The sequence below is a fragment of the Triticum aestivum genome, chromosome 7D (assembly GCF_018294505.1).
Source record: "Triticum aestivum cultivar Chinese Spring chromosome 7D, IWGSC CS RefSeq v2.1, whole genome shotgun sequence".
NCBI classification, from domain to species: domain Eukaryota; kingdom Viridiplantae; phylum Streptophyta; class Magnoliopsida; order Poales; family Poaceae; genus Triticum; species Triticum aestivum.
This window is the reverse complement of record NC_057814.1, coordinates 385933016-385953246: the sequence shown is the minus strand read 5'-3', so window position 1 is coordinate 385953246 and position 20231 is coordinate 385933016. Positions and strand designations below refer to the sequence as shown.

Below are 20231 nucleotides of genomic sequence, written 5' to 3'. Positions count from 1 at the left end.
TCTCATAATCATAGTATGCGGCGATTGCTAACATGATTCGGACGAACTTCAGCTTCGCTACGGGTGAGAAAGTCTCATCGTAGTCAACCCCTTGAACTTGTCGATAACCCTTAGCGACAAGTCGAGCCTTATAGATGGTCACATTACCATCCGCGTCCGTCTTCTTCTTAAAGATCCATTTGTTTTCTATGGCTCGCCGATCATCGGGCAAGTCAGTCAAAGTCCATACTTCATATTCATACATGGATCCTATCTCGGATTTCATGGCTTCTAGCCATTTGTCGGAATCCGGGCCCGCCATCGCTTCTTCATAGTTCGAAGGTTCACCGTTGTCTAACAACATGATTTCCAGGACAGGGTTGCCGTACCACTCTGGTGCGGAACGTGTCCTTGTGGACCTACGAAGTTCAGTAGTAACTTGATCCGAAGCTTCATGATCATCATCATTAACTTCCTCCCCAGTCGGTGTAGGCACCACAGGAACATTTTCCCGCGCTGCGCTACTTTCCGGTTCGGAAGGGGTGACTATCACCTCATCAAGTTCCACTTTCCTCCCACTCAATTCTTTCGAGAGAAACTCCTTCTCTAGAAAGGACCCGTTCTTGGCAACGAAGATCTTGCCTTCGGATCTGAGGTAGAAGGTATACCCAATAGTTTCCTTAGGGTATCCTATGAAGACGCATTTCTCCGACTTGGGTTCGAGCTTTTCAGGTTGAAGTTTCTTGACATAAGCATCGCATCCCCAAACTTTTAGAAACGACAGCTTAGGTTTCTTCCCAAACCATAATTCATACGGTGTCATCTCAACGGATTTCGACGGAGCCCTATTTAAAGTGAATGCGGCAGTCTCTAAAGCATAGCCCCAAAATGAGAGCGGTAAATCGGTAAGAGACATCATAGATCGCACCATATCCAATAGAGTGCGATTACGACGTTCGGACACACCGTTTCGCTGAGGTGTTCCAGGCGGCGTGAGTTGTGAAACGATTCCACATTTCCTTAAGTGCGCACCAAATTCGTGACTTAAATATTCTCCACCACGATCTGATCGTAAGAATTTTATTCTCCTGTCACGTTGATTCTCAACCTCACTCTGAAATTCCTTGAACTTTTCAAAGGTTTCAGACTTGTGTTTCATTAGGTAGACATACCCATATCTACTTAAGTCATCAGTGAGAGTGAGAACATAACGATATCCTCCGCGAGCCTCAACACTCATTGGACCGCACACATCGGTATGTATGATTTCCAATAAGTTGGTTGCTCGCTCCATTGTTCCGGAGAACGGGGTCTTGGTCATCTTACCCATGAGGCATGGTTCGCACGTGTCAAATGATTCGTAATCAAGAGACTCCAAAAGTCCATCTGCATGGAGCTTCTTCATGCGCTTGACACCAATGTGACCAAGGCGGCAGTGCCACAAGTATGTGGGACTATCGTTATCAACTTTACATCTTTTGGTATTCACACTATGAATATGTGTAACATCACGTTCGAGATTCATCAAAAATAAACCATTGACCAGCGGGGCATGACCATAAAACATATCTCTCAAATAAATAGAACAACCATTATTCTCGGATTTAAATGAGTAGCCATCTCGAATTAAACGAGATCCAGATACAATGTTCATGCTCAAAGCTGGCACTAAATAATAATTATTGAGGTTTAAAACTAATCCCGTGGGTAGATGCAGAGGTAGCGTGCCGACGGCGATCACATCGACCTTGGAACCATTCCCGACGCGCATCGTCACCTCGTCCTTCGCCAGTCTCCGTTTATTCCGTAGTTCCTGTTTTGAGTTACAAATATGAGCAACCGCACCGGTATCAAATACCCAGGAGCTACTACGAGTACTGGTAAGGTACACATCAATTACATGTATATCACATATACCTTTGGCGTTGCCGGCCTTCTTGTCCGCTAAGTATTTGGGGCAGTTCCGCTTCCAGTGACCACTTCCCTTGCAATAAAAGCACTCAGTTTCAGGCTTGGGTCCATTCTTTGACTTCTTTCCAGTAACTGGCTTACCGGGCGCGGCAACTCCCTTGCCGTCCTTCTTGAAGTTCTTCTTACCCTTGCCCTTCTTGAACTTAGTGGTTTTATTCACCATCAACACTTGATGTTCTTTTCTGATCTCCCCCTCCGCTGATTTCAGCATTGAATATACCTCAGGAATGGTCTTTTCCATCCCCTGCATATTGAAGTTCATCACAAAGCTCTTGTAGCTTGGTGGAAGCGACTGGAGGATTCTGTCAATGACCGCGTCATCCGGGAGATTAACTCCCAGCTGAGACAAGCGGTTGTGCAACCCAGACATTCTGAGTATGTGCTCACTAACAGAACTATTCTCCTCCATTTTACAGCTGAAGAACTTGTCGGAGACTTCATATCTCTCGACCCGGGCATGAGCTTGGAAAACCATTTTCAGCTCCTCGAACATCTCATATGCTCCATGTTTCTCAAAACGCTTTTGGAGACCTGGTTCTAAGCTGTAAAGCATGCCGCACTGAACGAGGGAGTAATCATCAGCACGCTGCTGCCAAGCGTTCATAACGTCTTGGTTCTCTGGGATTGGTGCTTCACCTAGCGGTGCTTCTAAGACATAATCTTTCTTGGCTACTATGAGGATGATCCTCAGGTTCCGGACCCAGTCCGTATAGTTGCTGCCATCATCTTTCAGCTTGGTTTTCTCTAGGAACGCGTTGAAATTGAGGACAACGTTGGCCATTAGATCTACAAGACATAGTGTAAAGACTTTTAGACTAAGTTCATGATAATTAAGTTCATTTAATCAAATTACTCAATGAACTCCCACTCAGATAGACATCCCTCTAGTCATCTAAGTGAAACATGATCCGAGTTAACTAGGCCGTGTCCGATCATCACGTGAGACGGACTAGTCAAGATCGGTGAACATCTCCATGTTGATCGTATCTTCTATACGACTCATGCTCGACCTTTCGGTCCTCCGTGTTCCGAGGCCATGTCTGTACATGCTAGGCTCGTCAAGTCAACCTAAGTGTATTGCGTGTGTTCCGAGGCCATGTCTGTACATGCTAGGCTCGGCAACACCCGTTGTATGCGAACGTTAGAATCTATCACACCCGATCATCACGTGGTGCTTCGAAACAACGAATCTTCGCAACGGTGCACAGTTAGGGTGAACACTTTCTTGAAATTATCATAAGGGGTCATCTTACTTACTACCGTCGTTCTAAGCAAATAAGATGCAAAACATGATAAACATCACATGCAATCAAATAGTGACATGATATGGCCAATATCATTATGCTCCTTTGATCTCCATCTTCGGGGCACCATGATCATCTTCGTCACCGGCATGACACCATGATCTCCATCATCATGATCTCCATCATTGTGTCTTCATGAAGTCGTCACGCCAACGATTACTTCTACTTCTATGGCTAACGCGTTTAGCAACAAAGTAAAGTAATTTACATGGCGTTATTCAATGACACGCAGGTCATACAAAATAATAAAGACAACTCCTATGGCTCCTGCCAGTTGTCATACTCATCGACATGCAAGTCGTGATTCCTATTACAAGAATATGATCAATCTCATACATCACATATATCATTCATCACATCTTCTGGCCATATCACATCACATAGCACATGCTGCAAAAACAAGTTAGACGTCCTCTAATTGTTGTTGCAAGTTTTTACGTGGTTTGTAGGTTTCTAGCAAGAACGTTTCTTACCTACATATGACCACAACGTGATTTGCCAATTTCTATTTACCCTTCATAAGGAACCTTTTCATCGAATCCGTTCCGATTAAAGTAGGAGAGACAGACACCCGCTAGCCACCTTATGCAACTAGTGCATGTCAGTCGGTGGAACCTGTCTCACGTAAGCGTACGTGTAAGGTCGGTCCGGGCCGCTTCATCCTACAATGCCGCCGAAACAAGAAACGACTAGTAGCGGAAAGAAGAATTGGCAACATCAACGCCCACAACTTCTTTGTGTTCTACTCGTGCATAGTAACTACGCATAGGCCTGGCTCATGATGCCACTGTTGGGAATCGTAGCATAATTTTAAAATTTTCCTACGCTCACCAAGATCCATCTATGGAGTATACTAGCAACGAGGGGAAAGGAGTGCATCTACATACCCTTGTAGATCGCAAGCGGAAGCGTTCCAATGAACGTGGATGACGGAGTCGTACTCGCCGTGATTCAAATCACCGATGACCGAGTGCCGAACGGACGACACCTCCGCGTTCAACACACGTACGGTGCAGCGACATCTCCTCCTTCTTGATCCAGCAAGGGGGAAGGAGAGGTTGATGGAGATCCAGCAGCACGACGGTGTGGTGGTGGATGTAGCGGGTCTCGGCAGGGCTTCGCCGAGCTTCTGCGAGAGGGAGAGGTGTAGCAGGGGAGGAGGGAGGCGCCCAAGGCTGTTGTACTACTGCCCTCCCTCCCCCCCCTTTATATAGGCCCCCTGGGAGGGGGGGCGCCGGCCAAGCCCCATCTAGATGGGGGGGCGGCGGCCAAGGGGGTGCCTTGCCCCCCAAGGCAAGTGGGGCGCCCCCCCACCCTAGGGTTTCCAACCCTAGGCGCAAGGGGGAGGCCCATGGGGGGGCGCCCAGCCCACTAGGGGCTGGTTCCCTTCCCACTTCAGCCCACGAGGCCCTCCGGGATAGGTGGCCCCACCCGGTGGACCCCCGGGACCCTTCCGGTGGTCCCGGTACAATACCGCTAACCCCCGAAACTTTCCCGGTGGCCGAAACTTGACTTCCTATATATAATTCTTCACCTCCGGACCATTCCGGAACTCCTCGTGACGTCCGGGATCTCATTCGGGACTCCAAACAACTTTCGGGTTTCCACATACACATATCTCTACAACCCTAGCGTCACCGAACCTTAAGTGTGTAGACCCTACGGGTTCGGGAGACATGCAGACATGACCGAGACGCCTCTCCGGTCAATAACCAACAGCGGGATCTGCATACCCATGTTGGCTCCCACATGTTCCACGATGATCTCATCGGATGAACCACGATGTCGAGGATTCAATCAATCCCGTATACAATTCCCTTTGTCAATCGGTATGTTACTTGCCCGAGATTCGATCGTCGGTGTCCCAATACCTTGTTCAATCTCGTTACCGGCAAGTCTCTTTACTCGTACCGCAATGCATGATCCCGTGACTAACGCCTTAGTCACATTGAGCTCATTATGATGATGCATTACCGAGTGGGCCCAGAGATACCTCTCCGTCATACGGAGTGACAAATCCCAGTCTCGATCCGTGCCAACCCAACAGACACTTTTGGAGATACCCGTAGTGCACCTTTATAGTCACCCAGTTACGTTGTGACGTTTGGCACACCCAAAGCACTCCTACGGTATCCGGGAGTTGCACGATCTCATGGTCTAAGAAAAAGATACTTGACATTGGAAAAGCTCTAGCAAACGAAACTACACGATCTTTTATGCTATGCTTAGGATTGGGTCTTGTCCATCACATCATTCTCCCAATGATGTGATCCCGTTATCAATGACATCCAATGTCCATAGTCAGGAAACCATGACTATCTGTTGATCAACGAGCTAGTCAACTAGAGGCTTACTAGGGACACGTTGTGGTCTATGTATTTACACATGTATTACGATTTCCGGATAACACAATTATAGCATGAATAATAGACAATTACCATGAACAAAGAAATATAATAATAACCATTTATTATTGCCTCTAGGGCATATTTCCAACAAAAGGAACATGAAGCTTCCTTGGTCATGCGGGTTTTTATAGATTGCTTATTAAAGATTTTTTGAAAGTTCTCAAATTGTCAACTAACCTTTTGCAGAAGGATGATCCTTTCGATTTTGAGGAGGATCGCATTATAGCTTTTGAACAGCTACAAAAAGCATAATCATGGCTCCATCATTTAGCCACCAAAACGGGATCAGCCTTATGAAATTGTGTGTGATGATAGTGGTTACATCTTATGTGCTATTCTTGGACAACACGATGGTAGGAAGCTAAATATTATTCATTATGCTTGTCGTGCTCTTAATAATGCTTAGAAAAATTATGCCACCACAGAAAAAGAGTTACTAGTTTTTCGCTTGTGATAAGTCTAGAGCCTATATTCTTTATTCTAGTGATTGTTTACACATATCATCAAACTTCGAAGTACCTTCTTACTAAGAAAGATGCAAAGCCTCGCTTGATTCGGTGGGTTCTATTACTTCAAGAATTTGATTTGCAAGTCATTGATAGAAAAAGCAGAAGATAACCCTGTTGCATATCACCTTTCGAGAATTGGGAGCACTGTATTGATGCTCCTATTCCCATTAGTGATTCTTTCTGGGAGAAATTCTTGGTGTGGTCAAGGAGGAAATGCTTTGGTTTGCAAGTTATGCTAACTTCCTTGACGGAAAATATCTACTACCTGCATCAGCGAAGAAAGAAGTTCTTCGGCGGTTTGAAGTACTATTTCTGGGATGATCCATATCTTTACCATCATGGTAAGGGGGTGTGTTCTAGTGGTGAATCCATACTCACCGGGGACACTTTTAACCATGTTGTAGTTTCCATCACTTCTATTACTCTCTTGTCCTTGGTTACAATTCTTACTCACTTTGGCTCTCGCTTTCACACACACTTATAATGTTTCCACCTTCGCACCACTTTTGCTTGAGATCTAAGATAAATTGTAGGCATATGCCGATAAACCTCTGTAGGGTGCAAATGACCGTTTCCTAGGCTCTTCGTTGGTTCGATACTCTTACTTCAAAAACAAATACAACTAAACGATGTGCACTTGCAAGAAATCGGAGTCAACACTGGGGAAGATTGGCTAGAGAGGAATAAGGGTGCTTCAATGGGAAGTCATCCTTTTAGTTTTTGAACAAACATATGCTCTATATTGATTAAACACCAATAGAGTAAGAAAACTCCTAAAAGAATTATGCCAGCTGCCCTTCATTTTGCCTATAGTACGGTGGCTCTTCTACGCGACATCCGACGACATGGGAGGAAGGTTAGACACGGCGAGGGCGGTGACATTGACTTTGTGGGCACCTTTCCCTGTCGATGTTGCGGAGGGGTCGGAGGTGGCTTCTCCAATGCCGGTAGAGGCGGTGGACTCGACTGAGGCATCTGGCTGCTTGGCTTCATTCATGGCAAAAGACCCACCTCAATATATACTCATGCATGAGAAAATCGATATGCTACTTATATTTAATACTCCCTCCGTTCCTAAATGTAAGTTTGTGTAGAGATTCCACTAAATGGACTACATACGGAGCAAAATGAATGAATCCACACTTAAAATGCATCTACATACATCCGTATGTAGTTCATAGTAAAATCTCTACAAAGACTTATATTTAGGAACGGAGGGAGTACTATACTAGTATATTTTAGTAATCAGGTACAAATAATCATATCTATTTTTAGTTTAAGTTCTCGTATTATTAACCAAATATTGATGTTCCAATCTCCATGAAATATATTGCAGCAAATTCCCGCAATAATCCGTGGGGTACCATCTTTTTTTTTTCGAGTTTCGATGTCCTACTCCGTATGGAGGGCTCGACGCTGGAGCTGGGAGTAGCCTACATTTTCTAACAGAAATCATCTCGCGGCTGCTCATGGTCAGAGTGACAGATGCCGGTGTTTCATAGTACCAGTGGGAGTGGGGGTTGGGGTTTCGTTATCCGTGATAGCGCTGGGGATGCGCGCGGAGCAGGGATAGGAAAAATCTTGCATGCGAGCAGTGCAATACAAACTGAAGCGGAAGCGTGTTTGAACGCATTGGCGGCTGCGGCTGCATGGGGTATCTCCAACATAGTAATTGAATCAGACTGTCAAATCCTACTGATGGCCCTGCAAAGTACCAGCTACGATCGAGCTCATGAAGGCATTCTATACAGAGACATTCGCCAGTTTATTCGTGTAAGTTTTAATATCGTAAACTATGTGTTTGCTCCTCGTGGTTGTAATAAGGTTGCCCATGCACTTGCTGCATTGGGGAGTAATGGCCAGGTACCTCACCGTCTGTGGATGGAGGCTGTGCCAAACGATGTATGCGCGTTGGTGGCCAGCGATGTCGCTGAGCCAGTTGAGTAATGGAATCCAAGTGGTTCCAGGTCAAAAAAAAAAAGAGTGACAGATGCCCGTCTGAAATTATTAGCCACATTAACAGGCAAAGCAAACATTACCATCTGCAGTGCATATACCGTTTAAAAAAAACTATCTGGATCCACTCATCATGGCACTTGCATCCCAGGTCTAATCTACTGAACCCAGATGCTGCAATTTACAACTAGGAGCGCAACACGGCAGGATCTTGGATGGCCCCAATGTCTGAATTTGTACAACACTAAATTGCAAAACAATCTAACCTCAGATTCTTCAACCTAGCTAAGAATGCTTCTCTTCTACAAAGAGGGGGGGAGGGGGGAAGCAATCTGGTAACATAAATCGATGTCAGAATTTTAAGTCCTTCGGGCACCGCAGCCTCTTCCTGGCTTTCTGAGCGCTTTGGATGCTTAAAATCAGAGAGTTGCCTGTATCACATGTACTGTCGTACCCCATCAGCTTTACACTAAGATCCTTGCATAGCAACTCTAACCTACCTCGATCGTCGTCGCCTGCCAGTTGCAGCTGATTGGCCTGCTCTCGAGAGATGGCGGCATATAAGTGGAAAGCTTTCTGGTGAGCCTCCTTCTCGGCTGCAGGCTCCTGATCCTTTTGGTCCCCTTCCAAATGGGGATTCTCAAGTGTAATCCTGAGCAAGCCCATAGACTGTGGATCGTCGGGTGTCATGGAGGAGAACACGAATGAGAATCTGCTGAATTCAAGATCTGGCTCCGTGAAAAGATCTTCAAGGATGCCATCGGGAGGTCTAAGGCTTTTCTGCAGAGCATACTTTTTATGATCGGAATCCACTCTGCTTTGTGAAGCCCGGAGAATTCTGGAAGCTTCTCTTAGTCCGCTCAATAAGGCACCATGCATCGTTGCAGGGTATGCACGGTTCGTCGCTTCTCCAGCGAAGAAGAGCCGGTCTTCACTGACACTCTCAGCAAGAATGTCATAGTCCGTTCCAGAAGACCCAACTCTGATGTGAGAGTATGAACCGCAACAGAGAGGATCACTACCCCATCTTGTACAAGCAGATTGAATGGGGTCAGGCACAGTAATGCCTTTTGGGCCATAGATACCTGCAAACAAATCATGAATAGCATTTTAAGTGCTTATTATAACAAGTAAACAAATCATATATTCCAATATAAAGAATTTGCATGCGTCCCCCTAATAAGCTTCTATTGCATAACCCCTGTTCTTGTTACCATATCATTAAGCATCCATCTGATAAACTAACCCAGAAATGACCAATGTAAGCACATGTGCTTATAGGTAGTTAAATGCTCCCACACAGCTCACAAACACCCATATAAGCATAAATGCTTAAGGGGCAATTCTTAACTTTTCTCATATTCTCTGCCACGTGTCGTGAAAAAAAAATTAAGCACTTATACCTAGGAGCATTGGAGATGCTGTGATTGGAGAAAAAAAACTAACAAGAAACAGGTAATGGCTACTAACAAATGACATCCATACTCTAAACAATCGACTACACCTTCTAATAAGTCCAGAAAAAAAAGGTATAGTACATCAAAATAGCTATTTTATTACTATATAAATCACAACTCAAATCAAGACAAAACGACATGTCAATGGAATAGTGTGGTGACAATGGTTATAACATAATCACATGCACTACTTGTTCTAGCTATTTAAACCTGATCTTAAATGACCACCTATTCCACCAAGGAATACAGAGTGTATAACAGGTATACAACATTAATATGTTTCAAACATAATTTTTCATATGGATTAGCAGATATACAACATCATTTAAAAGCTTCCACTCAACATTATCCTGCCTCTCTTGCTCATTGCACTTTGATTAGTGTTTACCCAAACACAAGCGCAATGAGCAAACCACTTCATGTAGTTTTTTAAATGCCTTCCCACATATCTATAATACCTAAAGAGTTCATCCCAATTTCTCTTGACATGCAAGCTATCCACATCAGCAGCCCAGCCACAACATCGTTTTGTTACCCACTTACAGGGGGGACCCGCCATAGGTTAATCATCATAGTTCCCCGACGTGTCCTCCTTGACCTCCTCTCACTAAGCGCATTCCTCTTGGCCCGTTGAATGCATGTGGAGGTCAATAAACGGGGCAATAATTACCGGAGTTAGCTGGCTATTCCCGCTTCAGCATGGATTGGATGATTTATGTCATGTATCTATTGTGCATGAAAGGAAGGGGAGCCTTGGCGCAGCGGTAAAGTTGTTGCCTTGTGACCATGAGGTCACGGGTTCGAGTCCTGGAAACAGCCCCTTGCAGAAATGTAGGGAAAGGCTGCGCACTATAGACCCAAAGTGGAAAAAGAAACTTCTTTCTATTTTGGATCATTTCTTTTTCAATAGGACCCTCTTTTTGGACCCTTCCCCGGACCCTGCGCAAGCAGGAGCTACATGCACCGGGCTGCCCTTTTATCTACTGTGCGTGGAAGACAAACTGATGGCCTCACCTATTGGTACGTGGAAGACAAAAGTATGGCCTCTCCAGCTTCTACCACTACCATGTGTATTCATCATCCATAGGCCCATCGTCTTCCACTCGGGTCCTTTTTTCTGGGTCCACTCGGGTCCTTTTTTCTGGGTCCACTCGGGTCCTTTATTCTGGATCCATCTCACAATATAAAAACAACTAACGTGATGTTCTCTCGCCCCTCTCTTCAAGTCTCACCGATCGAGCCCTGTCCACCAGAACATCCTTTCCCCGGCACCGTATGGGATGTGGCGGCGGGGAAGCAATCTCCGGTTGAGAACAATCCTTCGGCTGACCGCCTATCCGCTCGCCTCCGGCGGCTCTTCAGCTCCGGCAAAACCGCCAGCCCACCTCGTCTCCGACGACTTTTCGGGATATCTCAGGATGTGGTCTTGTTGCCAGTGGGCTGCTCTGATCGTCGAGCCCCTTGCCTTCAATGATTCTCCCGGTCTGGCACGACTGCCAGTGCACCTTGCCCATGGTGCTGATTTATTTTTCATCTTCTCCTAATGTCTCAGTTCGGGCGCTGCTGGGAGGTTGATTCCGCAGGGAGTCCCGGGCTAGCTTTACTGAATCACTTCTGATTAGGGATGAAAATGGAGTGGAAACTTTCCGCTTTTCCGGAGGAAAAATGGAAATGGAGAAGAAATATGAAAATGGAAACGGAAATGGAAATTTGCAAAACGAAAATGGAAATGGAATTTTTTATGCGGAAATGGAAACAAAAACGGAACGGTGTTTTCCGGTGGAACAGGCGTGGAAAGGGAACTTTCCGTTTCCGTGAATATGGAATTTCCGCTTTTTGTATAGGCCTATGGCAGCTTTGTAGCCCAACCACCAAACAACACATGATGACTGTTATGACCGGCGTCACTTATAGCCGGAGGAGGCCCAATGGGCGCGTCTAGTTAGGGGCTTAGCCCAAGTTATCTTATTTTAATTACCATCAAGATTATATAAACAGTTGTAAGACACCATTTTGGAATTAAGCAATAAGACATATTCTATTGCCCGGCTCCCAGAGGAGCCGGAACCCTAACCCGCGTTCTTCCTCATCGCGGCCGCCTCCTCTCCCATGCGTGACAGCGCCCTCGCGTCGGCCGCCGCACCCACGCCGTCGCCAGCCTCCCTCCTTCCCGTACAATCCCGGCCAAGACCCGGTAGGGCCCTAGCTCCTACCAATGACACACTGAGCAGAATAGATGATTTCAGGCCCAAATTGTCCAGTAGTACTACAATATTACGCTAAGTTGCTAACATAATCATATTATTTTGTAGCTATGGTAATATTTCATTAAATTTGTTTTTTTATTATTATTTCTCTATGACTCAAGGGTTTTATGTTCTGGTCAACGCCCACTTCTTTTTCCATGTCCGCTTTGTATTCGCTCCGTGTCTGTTTCTGGTAGTATCTGTTTTCGTATTCATTTCTGGGGTTTCTGTATTCGTTTCCGCTTCTGCAAAAAATATGAAAACAAATGTGGTAGAAGCCAGTTCCGTCCGTTTCCGCTCCGTTTTCATCCTACTTCTGATGTAAGCATGCACACTGACACTATGCACTAATTTCAGAACGGGAGAATCTTGCTCCCTTCTGTTCCTAGAATGTTTTCTTGAGATAGATACACTTGCTACCTTTCAGATTTCAAATATACTTGACATATGTAACTGCAAGTAGTCCACTATGTCCACGGTTCTGAGTTCCTGGATCCCCCCCCCCCCCCTCCCTCCCTCCTGAAGTAAGTTTTTATGCCTCAATACTATGGTTGGTATATATACAGAGAGAACAGAGCGTTTACGATGAAATAATAGGCACCAGATACCTCTGCTAAGATTGTTCATAGGTGAAACAACAAAGTAGATAATAGCATGAAACAACTCCAAGCATATGCTCATCCAGTTGTAACTGATGATCGTGTAATAAATGGAATGACACATCTCCGAAGAGGGCACAAATCACAAAAATAATGCATAATTCTCTTAAATGTTACCGTTTTTACAATTGAAGTATTGAGTTATTCATGCAAACATAATAAACTTTATGTAATCCATGCAACTACTAGATTATGATTCTAACTAAAATATTATTCAATACATAAATGTTGATCATATATATTACTACTACTACGAATTCCCGCAGCAATGCGCGGGGGTATCATCTAGTTCTTACAAATAGATGATCTAACTCCCAACGTTCATTGAATATATTAACTAAACTTGTGAAGACACCGTGACCATGGTTGTCAATTTTAGTGGTAATTACCTCGAAGAATACCAAGTACTCGATGAAGTGTAACAACAGGATCAACCTTTTCAAACTCCAAAGCAGCCTCTCCCGCCACAAGTGCAACAAGTACTGCGCCACCAGAGACAGTATGGTAGCTGTAGAAGAGAAAGAATTCCCCACGCTTGCTGGACTCCTTATTCAAACACCCAAATGTATCAATTTCCTCATCCCAAAATACAGATGGGAACACCATAGCCACTTTGTTCAACAAACCAAACCCCAACCTCTGAATCGCCCCAAGCTTGTTTTCAGGCAACTCTGGGTCAAACACAATGCTACCCCTCTTGAGCACTCCAAGCGGAACAGTGCAGAGCGCCATGTCCGCCTGAAAAACCTGTCCTCCTTCCACTGTGATGCTCACGCCATCTACTCCATGCTCAATCCGCTTCACCGTCTTCTCATACAACACTGGTACGCCATCACATAAGGCGTGTACCAGCCTCGAATTCCCTCCAGCCAAGAAGCAATGGTCACCACCCATCTCAAACTGGTCGTCCTGGTCCCAGTGCGCCAGAGAGAGCTCCGATAAGCAACCAGCATTGGAGAACTCAAGGTTTGCCAGATGCCAGTCCAGAACCTCCCTCTCTTCCTCGCTTTTGGCCACATTGTACAACCTTCTCAGCCTTTCGATCCCTTCCCCCAGCGAGATCCCCTCTGCGGCTTCCTTGAGAGCCTCCCGCAGCCTGGTGGCGTGGTCAAGAAGCGTATTGAACACCAAATCGATACTTCTATCTAGCCTGGTGCCCACAGTCCGGCCGTCAGTGTGGTACAGTGGGCAGCGGTCACGCACCTTGTGGAGAGGAATCCCGAGCTGGCGGGCGAGCACGCCTAGCGGGTTGGCGTGGATGCCAGTGATGACGCTCCCACCGAGCTCGACGGCGGCCTGGCCCCCGCCTAGGCGGGAGGTGTAAACGCGGCCACCAGGGCGGGCGCGGCCCTCCAGGACGAGCACGCGGAGGCCGAAGCGGAGAAGCTGCCGCGCGGCAGCGAGCCCGGCGAGGCCAGCACCGATGACGAGGACGGAAGCGGCTGGGGCCTGGAGCGCGTCGGCGGGAGAGGATGCGGGGAAGGCGGCGGAGACGCCGAAGTTGACGTGGCCCTCGCGGGTGAGGAAGCCGTGCGCGGCGGCGACTAGGTGGTCGTAGCTCGAGGCAACGGTCTCGAGCACGCGCGCGCGGGGGAGCGGAACCCGCGGGTCGGCGCGCCAGGAGGCGAGGATGTGGTTGCGGACGACGATGTAGTCGTTGGGGGCGGCAGCATCGGCGTCCGCGAGGATGGCCTCCTCGGCGGGGAGGAGGGCATCGATGGGGAAGCCCAGGGAGAGCGCAATGAGCGCCTCTGTCTCCGTCTCGCGCTGGCGCTCCTCCGGGGAGAGGCGGCGCAGGCGCCGGATGCGCCGCGACGGGGAGTTCCCAAGGTAGGCCTGCAGTTCGGTGTCGACCAGCGACTCGTCGTACGACCCCGGACGCGCCGACGCCGCACGGCGCGGGCGGCCCGACGGCGGCGGCGGCGACGGCGACATCGCCGGGAAGGGGAGTTGGGGTTTGGGTTTGCTCGGCTGCGCCAGTTTGGGCTTTCGGGGGAGAAGGTGGGTGGGAACTGGGGAAAAAATACTTTAATGCGTTTGATTGAATGACAGGCAGGCCCAGCCGTCGCAGTGAGAGGGCCGAGGTGCGCGTGCGGGCGTGCGGGCTTAACCCAAAAGAGGACGATGACGTGGGCCGGCGGCCTGATGAGGGTGGTTCATTCTGTGAGGTGCGCAAAAGGAAGTTGACTTTTCCTGTAAAATTGCATCAATGTCATGTGCCCCGCTGTTCGGTGGTACGAGAATGGAGCCATGACGTGGGAAGCCAAAAAACACGGAACACGGAAGCGGCAGCGTCATCGGAGCCGTGAAGAATGCAAATAAGGGCATGGCCAACGGGCTGCCCCATGGTACTGCTCGGCAGGTCCAGCTCAGCTCGGATCCTGCAATTCAGGTTCGGGTGATGCTTTGGAGAGGAGGCGGTCTCCAGCAGGGGAGGTAGCCGCTCCAGAATAAAAGCAAGAGAAAAGTGGGAAGAGGGGGAGGTGGGAAATGAAGGAAGAGAGATAGATGAGAAGAAAAGAATTGAGATGGGTTCACTAGGATGACATCTACCTATGCATGTCTTCATTGGGTGAAGAAAAGTGTGAATGATAGTTTTAATACTTTATGTCTAAACAAAGGCATGGCGCAGCATCGAGGTGATGCCTCCATTGCTCATGCCCTAAAGAGTATGGTTATACGATAAATCGCGTGTGCACATGCGGCCACACGAGGTCGTTATCTGCACCATTCGTCTCCACGCGATTCGTGCTAGCCCAATACAACGTTGCCGTATAATCTCCCCTGGGCAGCGTACACCAGCTGGTATAGCGCTTGTATTCGCGTCTGCGCGCCACAGTAAAGGCCCACATGGCAGCCTGTAGTGAGAACGGCTAGCTGCACCAGGCGGGAGCGGGACACAGAGAGGCATTTATTGTGCGGGACATGGCCATTCGAAGCTGCTCCCCTTCTCCATTCCTCACAACTTAGCTGGGCGCAAATCATGTGTTCGTCCATGTCCCGTAGTAGTTCAACACCACCTTCATCTCACCATACGAGCAATCAGATACCTCCACTCCCTCTCATCCGTTGCCCCGAATGCAACGCCGACTATGTGCTCTGGTTTGTCTTCGAGACTGAACTAAACCCAGGGAAGCACTTCTACAAGTGCGAGCGGCATGGGGTAAGTTTTTCTAAATCCTTTCATGCCTTCTTCTCCAGGGCGTGCTAATCTTTCTTCCTGCTGCAGCACGGAGGGTGCAGTTTTTGGAAGTGGGAGAACGAGTACATACTGTACTTCAGCGCGCGATGGGGACATCTGATTTCGCACGCGTCGGTCCATCGCCACGTCACACTTCTCGAGCAGAACCAGTCATTGTTGAAGAACATTTTCATGCTGTGCCTCGCGAACTTGATGGTCATGGTCACTATCTTCCTCCACAAGTTCTGAAGTATCATTCCGGTTGCGTAGGAAGCGTCGTAGTCATACATGTGTTCATCTTCTTCTGCTCAGTGCACTTCATGCATCCCGCGCATGGCCTTGGCCATGAGCTGCCTCCTCAGAACTATGTAGTTTATCCCCTCTGCGTAGGGACTGCCATTTTCTTTTTCATATGTTCTACTTTTTGCTGGCCGAGCTGCATGTATCACCAAGTACATTTAGCTTGCTCATGCAGGCTGCGAGCTGGTCTATCAATAAATTATTTAGCCACCTTTGTGGGCTGACGCCCCTGCTGCAATTAGCCTGTCTCTAATCACAAAACGTGTGCAAATACATCGAGCGTAAATGTGCGTACACCAAACAACAGTGTATGCCATAAATTGTCCAATTGAAGTCATTGCCCAGCTCCCCTGAACCGAATAACAACACCCAACATGAATTGATTACTTCAATTAACACGCACTGCAGCGGAGCAGTTATGACCCACCCCGGACAGGCGTCCCCCGCGGGCCGAATTGCTAACGGACAAGGTTGTATTCCTACCATGATAAATGCATGCGGGCCCACACACGTGAGGATATAACGGGCGTATTCCCATTTCGTAAGAAATTAACACTGTGCAGTATTGCGTGTTGGGGGGCAAGATGCTATATTAGCTGCCTGTAAGTGCATCTAGTGCCCCTCAGTGATTTTGGTGTATTGAAGACTTATAGGTTAAGTGACTAATGTGTTTATGAGTGTACACAGGTCTATAAGTCTATGAGGAGTTTGATACTTACAGAGAAAGCCGACCCCTAAAAATGAATATCTTCGACTAAAGATTTTGGTTTTCTGAAGACTTTCTGAAGACTTTGAAAGTGAAGAAATTTGTGTGACCTTGAAGACTTGGTATTCATACGAGGAACATGAAGTGTGGAGACTTTTATTTGCGTAGTTTCTTTTTCTTGTTCTTGAGTCATAGGAAACATCGTACTGTTAAAGGGGATCGAGGAAATGCTAAGGAAAAATTTCCATGTGATGCTCAACTCAAAATCCTACACCTACCAATCCCTTCGAGTGAAGCCATTGGAAATCTCTTACAGTTCAGTCAATTTCTTCAGTGACAGAGATGAAGTTCTTCTGGTCTCTGAGGAATTTGTTCTGACTGAAGAGTTAAGAATTCGCCAGTGCGGATTGCCTACACAGTGAGGAACATGATAGCCCTGAGGAAATTGAGCCTTAAAATTCCGACCGTTGCTGTGCTATGCGCCAGCTGTCCCAAAACATCTACCCACCTAACGGTCATATCATTGAAGGGCATTTATGTCTTATCATGTCGGGCTGCTCCATAGGCTATAAATAGCCGCCCCCTACAACCACTAGCTGGTTGGCTGCTCCGAGAAAACTGACACTTGTCATTTGAGAGCATCACATCCTCCGAGGACTTTGAGCGAAAATCATCAAGTGAGGAAAACCCAAACCCAAACTCCTACAAACCCAAAGTGATTGAGCATCACTGAAGAGATTGATCCTGCGTGGATCCGACGCTTGTTACCTTTGAAGACTGTGCATCTTCCAGACGGTTAGGCGTCATGGTCTAGAGCATCCAAGAGGAAATTGTGGATCGCTGAGTGACTGAGTTTGTGAAGGTTTGGAAGTCACCTGAAGACTTACCACGAGTGATTGGGTGAGGTCTGTGTGACCTTAGCTCAAGGAGAATACGGTCAGGACTGTGTGTCCTCAGGTTTAAATACCTAGCCGCTCCAACTAGACGTACAACTGTCACAGTAGTTGGAACTGGTCTACCAAATCATTGTCTTCACCAAGCCTACTGGTTCTATTTCCTCAACTCTTCCATTTCCTCATTACTGTGTTGTGCACTTGTTCATATCTGTTTTGTAGACTTTGATTGAAGACTTTCTCAATTTCCTCAGTTCAATTTCTTCAGTCTGATTGTCTTCATTCTGTGTTATCCTGTGTTTACGCTTTCTGTACTCTGGGCTTGTCTTCATTTCTTCATGATGACCATGTTTGTGTTCTGTTATGTTTACATCTGAGTACTTATTCCGCTGCAAGTAGTTATTCACTCAGGAATTTCCTCACCCGCAAATTCCTCAGTGAAGAATTCATAAAAATCGCCTATTCATAACGCACTTTCAATTGGAAACTGCTAAGCTTATCTGGGATAGGCCGTCCAAAGTCAATGAAGGAGTCTCAACACAGCGTGACTCTTGAGTTGACGTTCTTCGCAATCTCTTCAACCGCTTCAAAAGACTCGACAATGAAAATGTTCAACAAACCTTTGATCGCCTCACTAACATCTCCAATAAGCTTCAAGCACTTTGTGCCACTGACATCACCGTCCATGAGGTGGTGAAGAAACTGCTGAGATCGCTTGATTCCTCATTTGATACTCTGGCACTAATGACACAAGAACGTGGGGATTACAAGTCACTTGATCCCGCTGATATCCTCAAGAGGTTAAACACTCACGAGTTCCAGCTTGCTGAGAAGAGATATCTCTATGGTTCGAGCTATGGCAGATCACGTGCCCTGAAGGCCAAGGCAGTTTCTGAGTCTGAAGATGAAGATTCTGGCAGCAGCCTTGGTGATCCCGAAGAACTAAGCCAGGAACTAGCACTGCTCATGAAGAAATTTCAGAAGTTCTCAAGACGTGATCGCTTTGGAAAATCCTCAAGGAGCAATGATTCCTCATCCAGTGACTACAAGAAGAGGCTATGCCACAAATGCAAGAAACCTGGTCACTACATTCAAGATTGTCCTTAGTGGGAAAAGGAATCAAAGAAGAAGAAATACAAGGATTACAGTTCTGATGATGCGAAGAAGAAGAAGAAATCTTTAAAGTCTTCATCATCAAAATCCTCAAAGTCTTCATCTCACAAGAAGAGCAGCTCCAAGAAGGCTCGGGCATTCATTGGCAAGGAAATGGACTCTGAGGCTGAATCTGAGGAACATGAGGAAGAGGAGGCATCTGAGGAGTCCGAGTCTGGTGTGGCGAGTCTAGCTCTCGCTACTGCATTCTGAATGAAATATGCCCTACAGGCAATAATAAAGTTATTATTTATTTCCTTATATCATGATAAATGTTTATTATTCATGCTAGAATTGTATTAACCGGAAACATAATACATGTGTGAATACATAGACAAACAGAGTGTCACTAGTATGTCTCTACTTGACTAGCTCGTTGATCAAAGATGGTTATGTTTCCTAGCCATAGACATGAGTTGTCATTTGATTAACGGGATCACATCATTAGGAGAATGATGTGATTGACTTGACCCATTCCATTAGCTTAGCACTCGATCGTTCAGTATGTTGCTATTGCTTTCTTCATGACTTATACATGTTCCTATGACTATGAGATTATGCAACTCCCGTTTACCGGAGGAACACTTTGTGTGCTACCAAACGTCACGACGTAACTGGGTGATTGTAAAGGTGCTCTACAGGTGTCACCGAAGGTACTTGTTGGGTTGGCGCATTTCAAGATTAGGATTTGTCACTCCGATTGTCGGAGAGGTATCTCTGGGCCCTCTCGGTAATGCACATCACTTAAGCCTTGCAAGCATTGCAACTAATGAGTTAGTTGTGGGATGATGTATTACAGAACGAGTAAAGAGACTTGCCGGTAACGAGATTGAACTAGGTATTGAGATACCGACGATCGAATCTCGGGCAAGTAACATACCGATGACAAAGGGAACAACATATGTTGTTATGCGGTCTGACCGATAAAGATCTTCGTAGAATATGTGGGAGCCAATATGAGCATCCAGGTTTCGCTATTGGTTATTGACCGGAGACGTGTCTCGGTCATGTCTACATAGTTCTCGAACCCGTAGGGTCCACACGCTTAACGTTTCGATGACAGTTATATTATGAGTTTATATGTTCTGATGTACCGAAGCTTGTTTGGAGTCCCGGATGTGATCACGGACATGACGAGGAGTCTCAAAATGGTCGAGACATGAAGATTGATATATTGGAAGGCTATATTTGGATATTGGAAGTGTTCCGGGTGAAATCGGGATTTTACCGGAGTACCGAGGGGTTACCGGAACCCCCCGGGGGCTTAATGGGCCATAGTGGGCCTTTGTGGAGAAGAGGAGAGGAGGCCAGGGCAGGGCCGCGCGCCCCTCCCCTCTTAGTCCGAATAGGACAAGGGGAGGGGGGGCCCCTTTCCTTCCTCTGTCCCTCCTCTTTCCCCTCCACTCCTAATCCAACTAGGAAAAGGGAGGGAGTCCTACTCCCGGTGGGAGTAGGACTCCACCTGGTGCGCCCCTCCTGGCCGGCCGCACCTCCCCCCTTGCTCCTTTTA

General features: G+C 46.9%; 1 protein-coding gene across 1 annotated transcript; it reads right to left on the bottom strand.

Annotated features, from left to right (window-relative positions):
* Window positions 1-8168: 8168 nt before the first annotated feature.
* On the bottom strand, window positions 8169-14502 carry LOC123165349 (lysine-specific histone demethylase 1 homolog 2). Its single transcript, XM_044582976.1, has 2 exons — window positions 12879-14502; window positions 8169-9212 (listed from the first exon to the last, which is right to left on the bottom strand). The coding sequence occupies exons 1-2, from the start codon at window positions 14422-14424 to the stop codon at window positions 8479-8481; spliced, it is 2280 nt and encodes a 759-aa protein (XP_044438911.1). The 5' UTR covers window positions 14425-14502; the 3' UTR covers window positions 8169-8478.
* Between the last annotated feature and the right edge of the window lie 5729 nt (window positions 14503-20231).